Raw genomic sequence first — 20,454 nt, 5'->3', positions numbered from 1 at the left:
TGGTCCCGGCTGTGGCCCCAGATGTGGTCCCGACTGAGGCCCCTGATGTGGCCCCAGATGTGGTCCCGGCTGTGGCCCCGGATGTGGCCCCAGATGTGGCCCCAGCTGTGGCCCCAGATGTGGCCCCGACTGAGGCCCCAGATGTGGCCCCAGATGTGGCCCCGGCTGAGGCCCCAGATGTGGCCCCAGATGTGGCCCCAGATGTGGCTCTGCCTCCCCGGCTCCTGTACATAAAGTACTTTCCATCGTGCGTTTAATCTTGTGTTGAATGAGAATCGAGGAGCGTCGGGAGACTAACGATGACTCAGCAACTGAGGTGATTGGTTTAATTAGTCGTTAACAATGTTTGTATATTTGATGTTTTAATCAGATGCATTGTTCTCTGGGGAACATCAGCCCCCCAACGTCCAACACTGTAGATTAACTTCAGCTCGTTTGGTCTTAGACATCAATAACGGCTCCATCTGGAGAAATACGGCGCAAATATTAAATGTGACTTGGAAAGAATTCTGCTGTGGTTTATTTTCCTCCCGCCTCATTTTAAAATAGACAAGATTGTTTTACACACACGTTCAAACGTTAACCTAAGATAGAATAATCCGCAATACTGTTGTTAAAAACATGGAAATGTCACAAGAATTGCTAACACTCATTGCTAACGCTCATTGCTAACACTCATTGCTAACATTCATTGTTAACGCTCATTGGTAACGCTCATTGTTAACGCTCATTGCTAACGCTCATTGCTAACGCTCATTGCTAACGCTCATTGGTAACGCTCATTGTTAACGCTCATTGGTAACGCTCATTGTTAACGCTCATTGCTAACACTCATTGCTAACGCTCATTGCTAACGCTCATTGGTAACGCTCATTGTTAACGCTCATTGCTAACGCTCATTGCTAACGCTCATTGCTAACGCTCATTGCTAACACTCATTGCTAACGCTCATTGCTAACGCTCATTGCTGACACTCATTGCTAATGCTCAATGCTAACGCTCATTGCTAACGCTCATTGTTAATGTTCATTGTTAACGCTCATTGGTAACGTTCATTGGTAACGTTCATTGCTAACGCTCATTGCTAATGCTCATTGCTAACGCTCATTGCTAACGCTCATTGCTAACGCTCATTGCTGACACTCATTGCTAATGCTCAATGCTAACGCTCATTGCTAACGCTCATTGCTAATGTTCATTGTTAACGCTCATTGGTAACGTTCATTGCTAACACTCATTGCTAACGCTCATTGCTAACGCTCATTGCTAATGTTCATTGTTAACGCTCATTGCTAACGCTCATTGCTAACGCTCATTGCTAACACTCATTGCTAACGCTCATTGCTAACGCTCATTGCTCACGCCAGAACATGCCGGGACGCTTTAGCTCCACCTCCTATCTTGATGGTTCCTTCTGTCAACTTCCTGCTTCCGGGTCCTCCCCCCTCTTGGGTCCATTCGGGTTCCATCCGATTCCTCCATTACAGGAAAAAGTCCCCTGCTCCGCTCTGAGCAACAAAGCACAGGTGAACGTTTCTTTAGCGGCAGCAGGAACTGCCGGAGGACAGGAAGGTGTCCCACCTGCTGGTCCAGGCCGTCCTCTACACACACTGTGGGGTACATCAGACCCCCCACACGGGCTCCTCTCCGGTTCTTGCTGACGTCTGACACGTTCGTTTGGCCGTCGTTTCGGACTATGAGCCGCTCCCGGAACAACAGAGGAGAAATTCCGAGCTGCAGGACAACAAACGGCTGAGCACAACTTCGCCCTTCCTGTGGATGGTACAGGTGACCCACAACACCCACCTCTCTGTAGAAGTGTCTCCCTGCCATGCTAATGGAGCTCAGGCTAACTCTGTCGCCGCTCTGCCTGATCCTCTTGACAATGTCCTCGTGCTCCATGGACTCCACCAGTTCCCCGTTGACAGCCAGGACCAGGTCCCCGTCCTCCATCCCAGCGGCCTCAGCTGGACTCCCCACGTCCACCTCCCTCAGGACATGAACTAGGGAGGGACAAGGACACGCTGCGTTAGCATGGTGCCTAATAAAAGCAACACGATGGATGAATGCTAACATTAGCATTTCAAGAGCTAGCGTGGGTGACTGCTAACGTGGGCGACTGCTAGCCTGGGCGGCTGCTAGCCTGGGCGGCTGCTAGCCTGGGCGACTGCTTGCCTGGGCGGCTGCTAGCGTGGGCGGCTGCTAGCCTGGCCTGCTAGCCTGGGCGACTGCTAGCCTGGGCGACTGCTAGCCTGGGCGGCTGCTAGCCTGGGCGGCTGCTAGCGTGGGCGGCTGCTAGCCTGGGCGGCTGCTAGCCTGGGCGACTGCTAGCCTGGGCGGCTGCTAGCGTGGGCGGCTGCTAGCCTGGGCGGCTGCTAGCCTGGGCGGCTGCTAGCCTGGGCGGCTGCTAGCGTGTCTCACCTGTGCGTCGGGAGCTCGCCAGCTTCTCCTCTCTCAGCAGGAACCCGTATCCATCGTCCCCCTTCTGGAGGGCCATGGTCTTGGCTACATACGGGAGCCCCCGGCACTCCGCCAGCACAGGCAGGACGGCCGTCCTCCTCCGGGCGAAGGCCGCCTCGCCGTCCCTGTCGATGACCAGCACCGTCACAGAGTCCTCGCCCTTCTTCTTCATCTGCCGACCAGGTGAGACAACGTGAGAGGGTTCAGGAGCAGGTGTCAGGCACAGGAAGCAGGAAGTACCGTTCTGCTCAGGGCGGCGTGCGTCAGCGTCGACGCCGTCACCCCGTTGACCCAGATCAGCCTGTCTCCGGTCTTCACCCCGGCCTCCTCTGCTGGACCATCGACCACCGTGGTCACAAGGTACCGGCCCTTCGGACCTGGAGACACACGGAGCCAGACGTTTGTGGTCGGCCAGAACTCTTCGGTACTTTAGTTCTGTGGCGCTACCTTGCATGGAGACAGTCATGCCCAGGCCGAGGTCCGGGTGGCGGATAACGTGGCACAGCCGGGGTCTGGACCAGTACTCCCCTTTGGAGGACCGGGCCAGAGCCTGCAGGTCCACCCCGGCCTCCTCTGCCTGGAACAAAGAGAGACCCAATCTGTACTAAAACAGTCCGTCTCAAGACAACACTGCCCACGGAGAATTCCAGGTTAGCTCCAGGTGTCCCATGTCCTCCCCCTCTGGGACAAGACACATCCGACCACTTTGGATTAAGATCCGACGGCTCTGCTGGGTCCTGAACCAGGAACCTTTGGCACAAATGTGACGTCTTTAAGTTTTGGAATTTTCAACTTGGATCCAAACAGCTTTTTTTGTCCTACAAAACCTGATTGGTTGATGGTATATTACCCCCCCCCCCCCCCCCCCCCCCCCCCCATCCCCACTGAAAGGGGCAGCAGGTCTTCATGGTCCATGGTCCTTGGCTGAGGAACCACCTTCAGTGTTCTGAGACCAGGGACTGAAGGAGCAGCGGTCGTGTTCGTGTCAGAGATCCCAAATTTGAGGACAAAGTACCTGTTGGTAGTCTTCTCGGTTCAGCACCAGCATGAACAGGTTTAGTCCACAGGACCGGATCTTCCTGACCACCTGGCAGGAACAAAGACAAGAACCTTTGTCACCGATGTCCAAAATGATAAAGCAAATGTCCTCAGAGGCTTCAGGCTTGGACAGTCCTGGACACCAACCCTGCGAATGTCCATCTTGTCCACAAATTCCTCGTTGACCTCCAGGACTCTGTCTGCTTCTCTGAGGCCACTGAGCTCAGCTGGGCTCCACGGCTCCACGACCCGGACCTCCAAAGCCGAGCTGCTCTGGTCCACCTGCAGGTAGAAGCCAAAGTTCTGCCCCTCCAGGCACTTCAGGTGGCACAGTCTGGGTACTGGACCGGGCTCAGGTTCTGCACACACAGGAGAATCAGCACCATGGGAAGCTTCAGGAGAGGCTTTGAGGGCCACCAAACCTCACCGGGATCATCGGAGATGACCAGAGCTGGATTATCGATCCCTTCCTTTGGATTGAAGGTGAAACTGACAACACAAGAAACAAAGATCTCCGTTAGCTTTAAGGAACTCGGAGCTTAACGGTTAATCTTCTCCTCCTCCATCCGAGTTTAGCAAAATTAAAGTACTTTGGAGGTGAACTTCTTCGGATTGTGACAAAGTCCTCCGAATGTGGGAATGGTTCCAGGTTAGCACCTAAATCCTGAGGATCCTGAAGGAGCCGTCAGTGGGAACTATGCTAACCTTGCTCCGAGCATTTGTGCCTCGGTTCCTTTACTCGTGTCTCAGGTTCCTTGATCTTCCTGATAGGAACTCTGCTGCTCTTCTCCAGCTTCTCCAGCTTCTCCAGGTTCTCCAGGTTCTTCACAAAGTTCTTCTGGCTGGTTGTCGTCTTAATAGCAGCTTTTCCCGCTCTTCTCCCTTCTTGCATTTCCTAATCCACGACTTTCCTCATGTGTTGTGAGTATTTGAACAGCAACATGAATATTTACAGTCGAACCAGTAAAACCAGTTAAAAACCAACTTCAACGAAAACACGACCTAAAAAAGTAGAGAGGAAACCGGTGCTGTGCAGCGACGTTCTGCAAAGCTCTGACCTCTGACCTCTGACCTCTGCTGCCAGCACCAATTAGCTTTTAGCTCCAGTCACATGACCAACAATAGAGTTCCAACAGTGCACGTTTGCAAACGTGCATGTGTGTTCTTGTTCTTGCTATCAAAATACTAGTGGGGAGGGTCAGGGGGCTAGTGGGGAGGGTCAGGGGGCTAGTGGGGGGGTCAGGGGGCTAGTGGGGAGGGTCGGGGGGCTAGTGGGGAGGGTCGGGGGGCTAGTGGGGAGGGTCGGGGGGCTAGTGGGGAGGGTCAGGGGGCTAGTGGGGAGGGTCAGGGGGCTAGTGGGGAGGGTCAGGGGGCTAGTGGGGGGGTCAGGGGGCTAGTGGGGAGGGTCAGGGGGCTAGTGGGGAGGGTCAGGGTAGAAAACTGGGGAAGATATTACGTCCATGAAAGTCCCCACAATGGTAGAAATACCTGTGTGTTTGTGGGAGAGGTTCTGGAACTTACCGTGGAAATTGCGTCACATCTTGCATCAGATCTGTGACAGAAACAAACAGCACTGTTACAGCAGGTAAAGGGACTGGAGCTGACACGCACCGTTTAATACCCCCATAAGATTTAATACCCCCATAAGATTTAATGCCCCCATAAGAAAGCAGCTGCCACCACGTCGGTCAGTATTTCTGATGATAGTTTAAACGGGAATAAACCACAATCACATTCTTTATTTTTGAGGATTTGAGGACAGAAGACATGAACAAAGACCCCCACAAAGGCTGCACCTGGGTCAGAGCTGCACCTGTCTCGGAATGCTTTCACTTCCATAAATATCCCAACGTTTATAGGAATACTGAGGCGGCTCCAACATGTTCCGGGACGGTTGGGCCGGTCTCTGAAGGACATGTCCACCCCCAGATGTTGCCCAAACCTACTCAACCCTTTCAGGATTAAAATGAGGGAAACCTCAGAAGCAGCTCTTTGTTGTGGGACCAAACGCTTGGAAGATGGCTGATTGTGGGCGGAGCTTGGCAACGGCAGAGTCACCTGTGCACAACAACCTCTGCTATAACCTGGTTATGTCACAACAGAGTGGTCTCAACAGCGGGATCCGACCGTTAGCGCTCGTCTAGGTAAGTTACTGGAGGTGTTGTGAGGGTTCCAAACGCCTCTGTGGTCCCGTCTGACCCAAATGGACCCACAGAACCGCTGTTACCGAGTCACTTTCCCCTGATGCCGCTGACGACACAAAGCAACAAACCAAGAAGCTACAATGCTAACAACGCAGGAGACGTCCGTCCACATTTGGAAGCATGAGGGTCGACAGTTTAAAGGCGAGAGAAGCCGTACCTGGGGAAGTCATCACGGAGTCCCGAGGGCGTCTGAGCCTGCGGAGACGGCAGGAGGACAAGGTCCACTGGCAATAAAAGAGTCCCTGGAGGTGGAGCGGTGGCTCCTCGTGCCGAGGGGGTTAAATATTTACCGGGGAGAAGCTGCGAGACACTTCAGTCCAGTCAGGTGTTGGGAAAAAAAGCTTCACAAAAGAAGAACAGCAGAAAATAGGATGGAAAAGAGGAAAAGGTCTTTTTAATCCATACGTGTCACAGAAGTCCAGGTTCTGATGGCACCAGTGGTGACCCAGCTGGTCTGGAGTCACCTGGGCTGGTTGGTCCCACGGTCCTGGTCCTCAGGGACACCGTGGTGACCCAAACCTGACACCAGGAGGCCAAAATAATGATCTGGCGAGATTTGGTTCTCGTCACCGACCGTCACGAGTTCCACGACCCTCATTTTTGCTCCGCAGGGCCGACGCCAGGAAGGTCTTTGAGGACCAGGATCACGGTTGTAATTTCACAATAAGAGCGCTAATGAATCATCTGTCTTGGCACCTTCACCTCTGGACACCAGAGGGCTGCTCAGCACCAGCTGGCTCATCTCCTCGTTCCCTCTGCTGCAGCAGGGATGTGAAGTTCTGGTCGTGGATCAGACGCAGGTTCTGGAGTCGGAGAGTCTGGGAGCCTTTCAGCAGTTGGGTTGAGGCTCCACTAGACCTGGATGGGTGAGAGGCCACGTGGCCCTCACACATGACCCATGACCCATGACCCATGACCCTCACCCATGACCCTCACCAGTGACCCTCACCAGTGACCCTCACCCGTGACCCTCACCAGTGACCCTCGCCCATGACCCATGACCCGTGACCCTCACCCGTGACCCTCGCCCGTGACCCTCACCAGTGACCCGTGACCCTCGCCCATGACCCTCACCCATGACCCGTGACCGTCACCCATGACCGTCACCCGTGACCCTCGCCCATGACCCTCACCCATGACCCGTGACCCTCGCCCATGACCCTCACCCATGACCCTCACCAGTGACCCTCGCCCGTGACCCTCACCCGTGACCCTCGCCCGTGACCCTCACCAGTGACCCGTGACCCTCGCCCATGACCCTCACCCATGACCCTCACCAGTGACCCTCACCAGTGACCCTCGCCCGTGACCCTCACCCGTGACCCTCGCCCATGACCCATGACCCGTGACCCTCACCCGTGACCCTCGCCCGTGACCCTCACCAGTGACCCGTGACCCTCGCCCATGACCCTCACCCATGACCCGTGACCGTCACCCATGACCGTCACCCGTGACCCTCACCAGTGACCCTCACCAGTGACCCTCGCCCATGACCCATGACCCTAACCCTCGCCCGTGACCCTCGCCCGTGACCCTCACCCATGACCCATGACCCTAACCCTCGCCCGTGACCCTCACCAGTGACCCTCACCAGTGACCCTCACCAGTGACCCTCGCCCATGACCCATGACCCTAACCCATGACCCTCACCAGTGACCCTCGCCCGTGACCCTCACCCATGACCCTCGCCCGTGACCCTCACCCGTGACCCTCGCCCGTGACCCTCGCCCGTGACCCTCACCCATGACCCTCGCCCGTGACCCTCACCCGTGACCCTCGCCCGTGACCCTCGCCCGTGACCGTCACCCATGACCCTCGCCCGTGACCCTCACCAGTGACCCTCGCCCGTGACCCTCACCAGTGACCCTCACCCGTGACCCTCACCAGTGACCCTCACCCATGACCCTCACCAGTGACCCTCGCCCATGACCCATGACCCGTGACCCTCACCCGTGACCCTCGCCCGTGACCCTCACCAGTGACCCGTGACCCTCGCCCATGACCCTCACCCATGACCCGTGACCGTCACCCATGACCGTCACCCGTGACCCTCGCCCATGACCCTCACCCATGACCCATGACCCTCACCCATGACCCTCACCAGTGACCCTCACCAGTGACCCTCGCCCGTGACCCTCACCCGTGACCCTCGCCCATGACCCATGACCCGTGACCCTCACCCGTGACCCTCGCCCGTGACCCTCACCAGTGACCCGTGACCCTCGCCCATGACCCTCACCCATGACCCGTGACCGTCACCCATGACCGTCACCCGTGACCCTCACCAGTGACCCTCACCAGTGACCCTCGCCCATGACCCATGACCCTAACCCTCGCCCGTGACCCTCGCCCGTGACCCTCACCCATGACCCATGACCCTAACCCTCGCCCGTGACCCTCACCAGTGACCCTCACCAGTGACCCTCACCAGTGACCCTCGCCCATGACCCATGACCCTAACCCATGACCCTCACCAGTGACCCTCGCCCGTGACCCTCACCCATGACCCTCGCCCGTGACCCTCACCCGTGACCCTCGCCCGTGACCCTCGCCCGTGACCCTCACCCATGACCCTCGCCCGTGACCCTCACCCGTGACCCTCGCCCGTGACCCTCGCCCGTGACCGTCACCCATGACCCTCGCCCGTGACCCTCACCAGTGACCCTCGCCCGTGACCCTCACCAGTGACCCTCACCCGTGACCCTCACCAGTGACCCTCACCCATGACCCTCACCAGTGACCCTCGCCCATGACCCATGACCCGTGACCCTCACCCGTGACCCTCGCCCGTGACCCTCACCAGTGACCCGTGACCCTCGCCCATGACCCTCACCCATGACCCGTGACCGTCACCCATGACCGTCACCCGTGACCCTCGCCCATGACCCTCACCCATGACCCGTGACCCTCGCCCATGACCCTCACCCATGACCCTCACCAGTGACCCTCGCCCGTGACCCTCACCCGTGACCCTCACCAGTGACCCTCGCCCATGACCCATGACCCGTGACCCTCACCCGTGACCCTCGCCCGTGACCCTCACCAGTGACCCGTGACCCTCGCCCATGACCCTCACCCATGACCCATGACCGTCACCCGTGACCCTCACCAGTGACCCTCACCAGTGACCCTCACCAGTGACCCTCGCCCATGACCCATGACCCTAACCCTCGCCCGTGACCCTCGCCCGTGACCCTCACCCATGACCCTCGCCCGTGACCCTCGCCCGTGACCCTCACCAGTGACCCTCGCCCGTGACCCTCACCAGTGACCCTCACCCGTGACCCTCACCAGTGACCCTCACCAGTGACCCTCACCCATGACCCTCACCAGTGACCCTCACCAGTGACCCTCGCCCGTGACCCTCACCAGTGACCCGGCTCTACCGTCTCCGGGTCTGTCAGGAGCTGCAGAGGCCAGATGTGGGCCAGGCTTAAAGCAGGTGTGGCTGATCACCTGATGAGGTGCAGGTGTGCAGGGTGCATGATGGGCGTGAGCCTGGAAGCAGCCCCGCCCAGCCTGGAAATACACAGACAAGACACAGAAAGGGGGGGGGGGCACAGGGTGAGTGATGATGACCCCTAACATAGTCTGTTCATCTCTGCAGATCAAAGCAGAAAATCAAAAAGTATCAAAGTGACGCTCAAGTTGTTGATGTGCAAAAACCCACTTTAAGAAACCAACTCATTCATCAAACTGGGCCTCCAGAAGAACAATGTGAGGCGCCGCCAGCTGCTGTGGGTCCTGAATGGCCCAGAATCTGGTTTGATTGTGATCTTCCTGCTTCAGAAGGTTGTAGGTTCAAACCTGATGTAGTGAGGCGACCTCTAGTGGAGAGGCGCCCAACTGCAGCCAAGATGGCGCCGGGCTGGAGGCTGGAGTTTAACAGCAGAACGTCAGAAGCGGAAGCTTCTTCTTGGTCACCCGTCCTTACTACCAGTCTTTGGTTCTCATCCCACGAGGGTTCGGCTGTTTCTCCTGGGGGGGGGGGGCTACTGCCGAACACCTCTGGGATTTTGGCACATTTTTCCGGGTTCACTTGTTGCCTTTTGAGCCTTTTTTCCCGGCACGTCTCCCCACCTGCCCCACTTGAACGTCCCTGGTTGGTTGTCCACCCCCCCCCCCTCTGAAACCGTCTCCTGGTCTGATGAATAATGAATGACCACGCCTTCCTTTTCCTTTAAGTCGTTAATTGCTTTGCTGAATTGAGCCGTTGGAATCTCATCTCTTAATATTCCGTGTTGGGGGTGATTTTTACCATCTGTGGAGGGGGCGCAGATGGCACCAGCCCCTCGGCTACCTGCCGTTCCCACTCATTAATGCACCGTCCCTGGTTCCAAGGAAACCTGCAACCTTCTATATTTAGACGCTGACACTCTCCGTATGCTAATGTTTCTGATTCGCTCCCCCCCCCCCCCCCCCCAGTACTTTGCTCACCCAGGCAGAAACACCTCATATTCCATATTCATTAAGGCCGAGGCCACAACAGCTGGACCAAGGCCAAGACGCCCCTGAGGGGGGGTACTGACCAGACCGGCCCCCTCCAGCACCCCTCAGCCAGCCCCATGTCCTCTGCCAGGCCTTCGATGGGCTCTCGGACCAGAAGCTCGACCCTGTCGAGGTTTCCAGTCTCACATGGAGGTGGGGGGTAAAACGTGCACCACCTTTAGCAGCAAAAGGTCGGGACTCTCATGGGCTCTCATGGGCTCTCATAGGCTCTCATGGGCTCTCATAGGCTCTCATGGACTCTCATGGGCTCTCATGGACTCTCATGGACTCTCATGGACTCTCATGGACTCTCATGGGCTCTCATGGACTCTCATGGACTCTCATGGACTCTCATGGACTCTCATGGACTCTCATGGACTCTCATAGGCTCTCATGGGCTCTCATGGGCTCTCATAGGCTCTCATGGACTCTCATGGACTCTCATGGACTCTCATGGGCTCTCATGGACTCTCATGGACTCTCATAGGCTCTCATGGGCTCTCATGGGCTCTCATAGGCTCTCATGGACTCTCATGGACTCTCATGGGCTTTCATGGACTCTCATGGGCTCTCATGGGCTCTCATGGGCTTTCATGGGCTCTCATGGACTCTCATGGGCTTTCATGGACTCTCATGGGCTCTCATGGGCTCTCATGGGCTTTCATGGACTCTCATGGACTCTCATGGGCTCTCATGGACTTTCATGGACTCTCATGGGCTCTCATGGGCTCTCATGGGCTTTCATGGACTCTCATGGGCTCTCATGGGCTCTCATGGGCTTTCATGGACTCTCATGGGCTCTCATGGACTCTCATGGGCTCTCATGGACTCTCATGGACTCTCATGGACTCTCATGGGCTCTCATGGACTCTCATGGGCTCTCATGGGCTCTCATGGACTCTCATGGACTCTCATGGGCTCTCATGGACTCTCATGAACTCAGCCCCTCCCTGAAGGACCCCCCACTAAAGATAAAGACCAGTTACACCCATCATGTGGCCCATGAGCTGAGGGGAGGGCAGGAAAGGTTCCAACAGGCTCCAGCTCGCCCACATGTTGCTACGATCCAGCGCCCACGTCACCCTGGAGGTGACCTGTGCAGCAGCAACTGCACCGACCCCCCCCCCCCCCCCCCACACACACACACACACCGCTGCCCAACGGCACCCAGTCAGAGCTGGGTTCGGTCCTCAGGAGGCCTCACTCACCATACCTGTTAGCATTTACATCTCAAGGACGACAGCACGCCCACACGCGCTCGCCACGAGGACTTAGGAACGCTGGGCTGTCTGGAGAAGAGCCTTGGCCAGAGAGGACGTTTGGGCAGCTAGCTGATGTGCCGCTAATCAGCAATGACGAGCTAATCAGCAATGACGTGCTAATCAGCAATGACGAGCTAATCAGCAATGACGAGCTAATCAGCAATGACGTGCTAATCAGAGGAGAACCTGGTCCTCACACATGGAGGTCCGGCCACGTCATGGGTGACGTCCTCAACCAGCAGCTGCCGGGTGTCGCCCAACTTTTTATTCCCTTTTCAAAATTGTTGCCATGAGGAAATCGTCCAAGAGCAGGAAATGAGACATCTGGGACACGTTGTTCTGTTCCTCCGGACTGAGCAGAGAAGCAGACCCGATCAGAACCTCCACACTCACTGCTGACTGGACCTGAGCTCCAGCTTTGCAGCCTCCCGACCACCAGAGGTTCAAAGGTGTCCTCTGTGGGGGACATTTGTCCCCCTGAACATCTGGGTCGAGCCTTCGCATTATTGTATATTCTTCTATTCTTTAAATGTGGGATTTTCCTCCTCGGTAGTCAGGAGGATAAATCTGCAGAAAGTTCCTGAAGGCTCCGCTAGATGGCAGAACAACTCTTCCTGTGTTTTTCCTGCTCCCATTCCCGTCTGTCACATTCCCATTTCAGCCCAGTTGTCCCGACTTCCTCTCAGTTTTAGGGTCCATCTCTAAGATCTGGACCCGGGTCCACACTGGTCCTCAGCCTCAGGGACACATTCAGGAGGTGGCTTACATACGGAGCTTTGCTCAAGGGCAGCGACCCGGAGGTGAACTACCATCAGGACACACTTGTTGTGGCGGAGCCTCGAACCGGAAACCCTCTCCGTCTCAAACCAAATCCCAAACAACCAAGTTTTCACTCTTTAACGCGGGTTTTTAACCTTCGTGGTTCTTGAACTCACCAACACCAACACAAACGTGGCCAGCAGGGGGCGACTCCTGGAGGCAGGTGGAGGAAAACTGGGAAACAAACCGGAGAAACTCATTCATGTGACAACATCGTTAATGTGACAACATCGTTAATGTGACAACATCGTTAATGTGACAACATCGTTAATGTGACGTTTATTGTGACCAAGCAGCTGCTGGAAAACACCTGGAAAATATCAGGGCTAATGGAACAAGTCCGTTCTTTAACCTCGACTTGTAATGTCATGGTGGCTTCCAGCACGCACACACACACACACACACACACACACACACACACACACACACACAGAACCTGCCCCTCACCCGCTCTCCCAGGATGATTCCGGTCCATTCCCAGTGAGCAGTATTAGCATACAGATGTTGGGCTGAAAAGGGAAAACAGAGGAATACAAAAGGCTGCATGACCAGGAGGAGAAGGAGGGGCCAAGGGGCTGCCCATGGATGGCCCTTGGCCTTTCTAACACACACACACACACACGCACACACAGACACACACACACACACACACACAATCACTTTGGGGATTGAATGGTAAGTAGTTGGTGGGTGATGGGAGTCTGCTTCTGTTTCACGCTACTGTTATTCATTCAGAGGGAAATCCTCTGAATACCAGCACACACACACACACACACACACACACACACACACACACACACACACACACACACACACATGCAGGAAAGCAGGTTACTTTGTGTTCATGTGTCCTGAACACGGGATGATTCACAAGTTACAGAAAAACAAGCAAATAATTCACTAAAACAGAGAGAGAGATATCAGACATCTCTCTCTCTCTCTCTCTCACACACACACACGCACACACACACACACACACACGCACACACAAACACACACAGGGAACATCGACAACTTCTGCTCCACTTTGTGTGAATGGAACGAAATCAGTCACAAGTATCTTTGTGTTTCATTGTGTTCCAGGAAGTCTTTGTTTGAGCATCTGTTGCTCCCCAGTGTGTTACTCTGTTTGGCCGAATGGCAACAAAATTCACTGCTCTTCCCACACACACACACACACACACGCACACACACACACACACACACATGAATGGGAGAGTTGTCAATGAATCGCCCGTGACAGAAAGAGTTCATCTTTGTTCTTTTTGTGGAACACAGATGATGGTAAAAAGGTCGTGGAAGCAGCATTCGTGGGAAATGAGCATGGAGGTCGTCCATCATGCTAATCGGGTTTTATTGAACATCTGTGAAGGATCCACACAGAAAAGGACAAAAACGCCGCATCGTTTGTTCATGAACGCCACGAAAGTTCTTTAATCGGGTTATCGGGTCTGTTGGTTCCACAGAAGCATCGAGATGATGATTTCATCAATAAATGAACGAAAGAAGCAAACGCCGGTCTCATTATAAGACACTTTTATTTTGAAATCAAGATTGACAAATATATTAAGCTAAAGAGCTAGGATATCAACACAGACTCATCATCATCATCATCATCATCATCGTCATCAGTGGAATGTAAACAATAAACGCACTTAAATTATATGAGACCACAAAAGAACAATATAGGCTTTTGTTTTGAAAAACAATATAAATAAGAATTTTAAGTTAAAAAAATCAAGATGAAGAGAAAAGACGGGCGTCTCTCCAGCGCGAGTCGACGTCGCGGCGACGACAAAAACAGGTTTCACTCAAACCGGCTCTGATTTGTCCCCGCCGCCCGCGCCGTTAGCTAGCTAGCATGCAACAAACGTCGGCCTACAAACACATTGTCATCAAGGCAGCTCCAATAGATAAACGTCAATTTTCCGTTGTGTGTTCACCCGTTGGCCTGTTTTCATTGGCTTCACAAGAGAAGAAGAAGAAGAGTCCACGAGCAGCGACTCACTTCCTGAAAGTGTGACGCCTTTTGCCACCATTTTCCTTTGAAGCCCTAAAAACACGGCGCCAGTTTATGGGGGCGGGAGGAGCGAGACGTGGTGGAGCGGAGCGTCGGCCCAGCGGACCAACACAGGCCCAGCAGCCCATAAGGCAACAAACATGTGGAATGCCAAAAGTGTTTCTCCCCCCCCCACAAGCCCCCTTAAAGCTAACGGAAGACGGGGAACGCACAGCCGTGGTGGGTGCATAAGTAAAGCGGGATTCCTCTGAAGAAATGCCATCACAAAGCAAACACACGACAAAAATAAATAAGTCTAGAACAATGTTGGACTATAACAACATTAGCATAACACTATATTACCTTGCTAAATGCTAGGCTAGGTGTTATATGTGGGTTAGCGGGGACTCTAACGTTGACTTTGGTAACTAGAGTGACGGTGGGTTGCCGAGACGGGCGCTACGTCACCGTTGTGGTCGTTGTGAAGGCAATTACAACCAATCGGGGGTCAGTTCAGCCCCCGCGGCTCCCAACAGGACAGCAGAAGTGCTGCTGGCCGATGCTGCCATTAGCGTAGCGTAAAAAGGTAACACAGTAGACCAAAAATTCTAGAATCCCACTTGAATCCGGATGCAGGACGTTCTCACACAGAACCCCCGCCCCTGAGCAGGAACAGGCCCCCCCAGACATTCCTAAAGACGGGTATACAACAGTATACAGCAGTAACAACGGCTCAACAGGAAGAAACTTTCAAAATCAAACTCAAACAGAAACGAGGTCTTCTAGGACTGGACAAACACTGAGCAGCACTACAGCTGCTGGGATGGGAAATGCAATATGCACAAAGTTACACGGATCCACTGCGCTCGCAGAGGGTCCCGAAAACCCTCCAGGCCCAGATTCTGGTCGGATACAATCGGACCATCAGTTCCTGAACAAACAGCAGAATTCCCGCCTACTCGTCCGTCACCGACAGGCGGCTGAAGATGGGCAGCCGGCGGCCTTCCGAGCTCGGCGACTCCCTGCCACTGGAGGAAGAGCTGAGGGAGCAGGAGGAGGTGTATCCTTCTTCTGAGAGCGAGTCGGCCGAGGAGCAGCGCTGGAGACCCGGCGGGGCGTTGAAGGAACCGGGCGGCCGCTGGGGGAAGTGGTAGGGAATGTTCTTGGAGACGCACCGAGTGGAATCGGTCACCGCGCAGAAGTGTAGCGCCAGATCCTCCCCGGGGAGGTCGGGGACTCCAGAGAAAGGGTAGGGGCAATGCTTGAGGGGCCCTGGTTCAGGTAGGAGCGGGGAGAGGAGTTCAGGGCTGCCCGTGGAGGGGGGGGAGGGGGAGACGGAGGAGGCTCTGGCGAGGAGGAGGGCCGACGGCGCCGCCTCCGCAACCGCTTGGAAGGAATGAGGAGAGGAGGAGAAGCCGGCGAAGCTCAGGCTGTGGCGCAGCAGCGGAGGCCTCAGCTTGGGCCTCTGAGGCGAGGCGGCGCCGGGGGAGGGGGACGCCTCGTCCGCGTTGTGGACGAAGTGGCAGCGGGCGCCGTACGGGCAGAAGCCGATGGTGTGGAAGGTGCGGCACAGCTCCGTCTTGTACTTGGGGTGCCTGCTGATGCCGCGGAGCTCGTCCAGGCCGTGGGCGAACTGGCACTTGGTGCCGTACTTGCAGGTGCCGCTCTCCTCGTAGGTGCGGCAGAGCTCGGTCTTGTAGCGGGTGGAGACGTGGGGCGACGGCGTGGCGGGTTTGGAGCTGCCGGAGGACAGCGAGGCGCTGCTGAGGAAGAGGCCCGGGGGAGAGCAGTCCAGCAGCGTGTCCTCCAGGTGGCCCACGCCGCCCTCGATCATGCTGACCGAGCGGTCCACCCTGAAGGGGATGTGGCTGAGCGAGGACCGGGGCAGCTGGCCCTCCCGGCTCCACTGCTGGGCCGGGGCCCCGTTGGGACCCCAGCCGGACAGGCCGCCCAGCTCCGAGCTGCTGCTGCTGTTGAACTTGGAGTTGGGGAGGGTGACGGGGCAGAGGGAGTGACGGCGCTGGAAGCCCGCCACCCGGAGGCCCTGCCGCTGCTGCGGGCCGCAGGGACCATCTGGCGCCTCAAGGCTGCGGAAACTCTGGCAACAAAAGAGAAGAGAAGAATGGATGTGAGGCTTCTGCATTCCTGGAGCGCCGGAGCGTGACGGCGGGCTCCGGGAGGAACGTGGAGCACCAGGAAATCTCTCTGCTATCACAGGTTCTAGAACTTTTCTCTACGTTTTCGCTCGGTTCCTGCCGTTCTGGACCCACTCACCTTGCAGAACTCCTCCTCCAGTTCCAGAAAAGGTGTCAGAAAGTCGGAAGGCATGGTTCAGTCCAGCGTGCTCGCCGAATCCAGGACGTCCGAGGCCACGGTGGAGAAGAAAAAAAGCCTTTCTGGGTCCAAAGAGCACAGCCGAGAGGGGAGGTGGGAGAGAGCAAGTGTCTGGTGGCGGTGGGAGCGAAGGTCCGAGCTGCTGGAGCAACTGCGCCGCCCTGAAGAAAGTTCTTGACCATCTGTTGGAATCTGCTTAAATAGTTGGGGAAACCCATCCACCCGCCCACGCCTGTGTTCTCCCGGGGGCAGGGAGTGTGTGTTAATGTGTGTGAACGTGCATTAATGTGTGTGTCGGGCTTGGGGGAGGGGTCCTGCATTGTAATGGTGTGCTGGGGGGCAGGGAGGGCACAGAAAGGGGGGGGGGGGGCTCTGAATGAAGCTACTTTTCCAGCCATTCATGGCTAAAATCCTTCCAGATTCTTCTTTTCTTCTGCGTTCTGCCCCCTCTCCTTCCCACCCTCACAGGCGACGAGATCCTGACGACTGTTGCAAATACCTCAGATACTCGTCCAGAACGGTGACGGACTCTTCTGGTCGTCGCCGCGTTAAACGTGTAACAGCTACCACAGGCTAATCGCAGAATCGCCATCGGCTTTCTTGATTTCGGCTAGCTAGCCTCGCCTGAGCTAGCCTCGCCTGAGCTAGCCTCGCCTGAGGCGACCTCGGGAAAAACACCGATATCAGCGGTTGAAATGGTGACGATCTTCCCAGATAAAGGGTCAAAACGTGGCGGTCCTGTTGGCGGCCTCGTGTTACGGAGATAAGAGCGCGATCCTTTGATCTGCCCATTCCCTCGGCACCGTCGCCGCAAAGCTTGTTTGCGTGTGGCGGTGCTAATTGCCCCAAAAGCCGTGAAACTCGCACACTTTCCAAGGGGTGGCGACGGAAGTTTGGCGTTTACGGAGCCTCAAAACTGCGAAAACAAAACAGAAGCAAAGGCGTTGGAACAACAGTTTGTCCGGTCCTTTGAATTTGCCTGATGCTAGCTAGCGTAGCGTAGCGGCGTAAATGAAGAACTCTTTATTGCCGCGTGTTGACGTTTCCCCATGAGGCTAGCTCACTGATGTTGGGCCAAACAATAGCACCTTTCACCCCACAGGAACCAGGGCGCCGACCCTGGAGGCCTCCAGGAGCAGCGCCGTGCTGCAGGAACTGGCGCTGAACCGTTGGACGTTGGCCGATTAGACACATTTCATCCAAACGCGTCGACGCCTGACAGGCAGCAGCAGTTCACTTTCACACAAACCGTCAAGCGTTTCTTATCACAACCTCGCTGATACGTTGCTGGTGTGTGTGTGTGTGTGTGTGTGTGTGTGTGTGTGTGTGTGTGTGTGTGTGTGTGCGCGCAGCGTTAAATAACTGTAATACGCCGCGGTTTCCTCCCTGTGGTCCGTTGGTAGCAGAGTTGCGTCGGGTGTTTTTTTCTGGTTAAATCCTGAAACGATTCGTTTGTTCTCTGAATTTCTCGCTAACTTTTGTTCCGTGTGTGTGTGATCGTTAGTTCCGTGTGTGTGTGATCGTCAGTCCCGTTCCTGTGAGGGGACCTTCACAAACCAGCTGGAAACACTGGGATCTCCCCCCGAAGCAGCTCTGGGCTCCACATGCTGTCGTAAAGCCAGAACTTCTGACCCGGTGGACGTGGTGATGTCATCACGGGTGGCGTGCCGGGCCCTCTCAACCCAATGTTTTTAGTTCTCCACGTCTACCTCCGTCCCCCCCCCCCCCCCCCCCCCCGGCAGGGCCCGGCCACCCTTTCTCAGCTCGTCTCGGCCCCTTTGTTCAGGCCAGCATGACAAGAGCTCCATTGTCCAGGAGCTCCTCCATATGCTGCTCACATTGTAGCTAACTGTCCTCCACGCGCGTCACGTGTCCGCGGCGGCGAGCTGGACCCATGTGACCGCACCTGTCTGCAGGTGCTCATTACTCCAGAAACGGGCCCGGAGGTCCTGCACGCGACACGTATCAGAACTTAACACAACGTCACAAATATCGGCTGGTGCAGGCGGCTCCTCGAGGTCGTTCCCGTCTCCGGGGCCTCCGGGGTGGTGGCCTAACCTGCCTTGTTTGTTTGTTTGTTTGTTTGTTTGTGATGGCGCTTTCCCTTCCAGCCAGGAGAGCCAGGACCACAAAAGCTCCATCCGGATTCGTCCTCTTCTGCCAAATTCCAGCCAAATGTTGCCAAAAGTTGCTGCTGGACCAAATGAGGCATGAAGTGACGCCACCCCGGAACCAGCAAATATTTAGGCTAAAGCAACATTCACCTTTGTCTTCCGTTATCTTTTAGTTACACAGGTGGCCCAGACCAACTGAAAGGTGAATATCTGTGGGAGTATTGATCTGCAGCCAATCATTAAGCTCCATTAGGCTCCACCCGGAACATTCCCACACCTTTATTTTAAAAGGACAACGGAACCAATGGATTCTGGAGCGCACTAAGCTAGGAGAGATGCTAATGTGGCTAATTGCATCCCCGAATCCGCCGTTGGAATCAGGGATGCGAACCACAACCACAACCTTTGCAACGTTTCCTCCTAATCCCCCTAAAGCCCTCATCAAAGCACTTTGTCTACTCTCACGTGGAATTAGTGACTTAATAACAGTATCTGTATCAGTTGTCGTGGCAACCGGTCTGTTTCAGAGACGGATGAAAAGGAACGAATTAACAGGACACCATTGTGAAATTAAAGAAGTTGCTAAAAGTCTTTTGTGCGTCCCGACAGAAGGTCAAATCTGCTGCTGGCTCAGCAGCATCCATGCTAATCTCACATCAGGCTGTAATCTGTTTATTGTTCGCCCCGTTATCGGGTATTACGGCGTTTACGGTACCAGCTGAGGGCTCGTTACCCACCAACGCCCCCGTGGGCGCGGAGCTTCTCCACCTTTGTGTCGCGTTGCTAACGTCATTTAGCCTCAAAGCGGCGCTACAAGCGCGGGGAGGCGTGTTAGCAAACGCTGGATGACGGTGGGAACAGGAGTGGAAAGGTGAGGTCGGCCAGGTGAGGCGGGGGCGCTTCCCCGACAACCGCTCCAAACCCCCCAGAGCGTTATGGCGTCAGCGCCAGTTAGCAAAGAGAAGCTGGGCGCCCGGCGGGCTGATTTATGGCTCCGCTCTCCGAGCTGCCACGCCGTATTTTCAGCTCTGATAGGAAGAGTTTTAAAGGTGTGATTAGAGGGAGACGTTATAGAGATTAATGGTGACGAGGCCGGGGAGCCAGGATTTACAGACAAATGGGCCGTTAGCGACCGCGGTACACGAGTGGATAAATCACGACACGGCGCCGAGCGGCTGCGAGGGGGCGCGTGGAGATAAGAAAAAGAGGATCTTTGACTTCTGCGGCTCTTCCACCATCCATCCAGCCCCCCCACCACGTTCTGCTCTCCTTCCCACCCGGGCCCGTTTGTGCTCGCATCAGAACCAGAGCTGGATCTCTGGAGGTGTGCACGTCGGACCAGCAACTGGACCAGCAACTGGACCAGCAACTGGACCAGCAACTGGACCAGCCCGTCTGTGGCCGCCAGTGCCGCAGCCGGCGCCGCTTTCAGCTGGAATAAAGCGCGAGTGTGTGTGAGGGAGGAGGGTAACGAGTGTTAACAGCGCCCACTGGATTATGTTTGGACAAAAGAGCGGACCCCCCGCCGCTGCAATTTTCCCGCCAGTCAGTTTCCTGTTTCCTGGAATCTGGCAAGATGTGTCACACACACACACGCACACACACACACACACACACACACACACACACAGGAGCCATTTGGTGCCAGCTGCTCCCCATGATGCAACAGCCCAGTGACCAGCAGCCCTCGGGGCATCTGGGTAATAAAGACTTCCTTTCATCAAATCCCCGGGAAA

General features: G+C 55.6%; 2 protein-coding genes and 1 long non-coding RNA gene across 6 annotated transcripts; all 3 read right to left on the bottom strand.

The window, feature by feature from the left end:
• Positions 1-320: 320 nt before the first annotated feature.
• Positions 321-6,637, bottom strand: LOC105418198 (Na(+)/H(+) exchange regulatory cofactor NHE-RF3-like). 4 transcript variants are annotated; one of them, XR_003889950.1, is made up of 12 exons: positions 5,860-6,637; positions 5,020-5,050; positions 3,926-3,987; positions 3,646-3,857; positions 3,476-3,547; positions 2,908-3,037; positions 2,701-2,837; positions 2,422-2,632; positions 1,807-2,003; positions 1,582-1,734; positions 1,394-1,508; positions 321-464 (listed from the first exon to the last, which is right to left on the bottom strand). XR_003889950.1 is itself a non-coding variant. In XM_029843485.1 (12 exons), exons 3-12 carry the CDS (start codon positions 4,215-4,217, stop codon positions 1,482-1,484), a joined length of 1,215 nt encoding a protein of 404 aa, XP_029699345.1. In that variant the 5' UTR covers positions 4,218-4,404; positions 5,020-5,050; positions 5,860-6,637; the 3' UTR covers positions 944-1,481. The 4 variants fall into 4 exon arrangements, 3 of the variants coding, with proteins under 3 accessions (XP_029699345.1, XP_029699344.1, XP_029699343.1); XM_029843485.1 differs by lacking the exon at positions 321-464 and adding an exon at positions 4,204-4,404 and having other exon boundaries at positions 944-1,508; XM_029843484.1 differs by lacking the exon at positions 321-464 and having other exon boundaries at positions 944-1,508; positions 5,860-6,331; positions 6,405-6,637.
• A 2,407-nt stretch (positions 6,638-9,044) lies between these two features.
• Positions 9,045-12,788, bottom strand: LOC115251534 (uncharacterized). Its single transcript, XR_003890093.1, has 3 exons — positions 12,719-12,788; positions 12,388-12,445; positions 9,045-9,221 (listed from the first exon to the last, which is right to left on the bottom strand). It is a non-coding gene; the product is annotated as an uncharacterized lncRNA (long non-coding RNA).
• Positions 12,789-13,790: 1,002 nt separating this feature from the next.
• On the bottom strand, positions 13,791-16,751 carry LOC101075774 (mRNA decay activator protein ZFP36L1). The gene is made up of 2 exons (XM_003976543.3): positions 16,545-16,751; positions 13,791-16,368 (listed from the first exon to the last, which is right to left on the bottom strand). Exons 1-2 carry the CDS (start codon positions 16,596-16,598, stop codon positions 15,226-15,228), a joined length of 1,197 nt encoding a protein of 398 aa, XP_003976592.1. The 5' UTR covers positions 16,599-16,751; the 3' UTR covers positions 13,791-15,225.
• Positions 16,752-20,454: the final 3,703 nt, after the last annotated feature.

The sequence above is a fragment of the Takifugu rubripes genome, chromosome 11 (assembly GCF_901000725.2).
Source record: "Takifugu rubripes chromosome 11, fTakRub1.2, whole genome shotgun sequence".
Taxonomy (NCBI): domain Eukaryota; kingdom Metazoa; phylum Chordata; class Actinopteri; order Tetraodontiformes; family Tetraodontidae; genus Takifugu; species Takifugu rubripes.
This window is presented reverse-complemented; position numbering and strand designations above follow the sequence as displayed.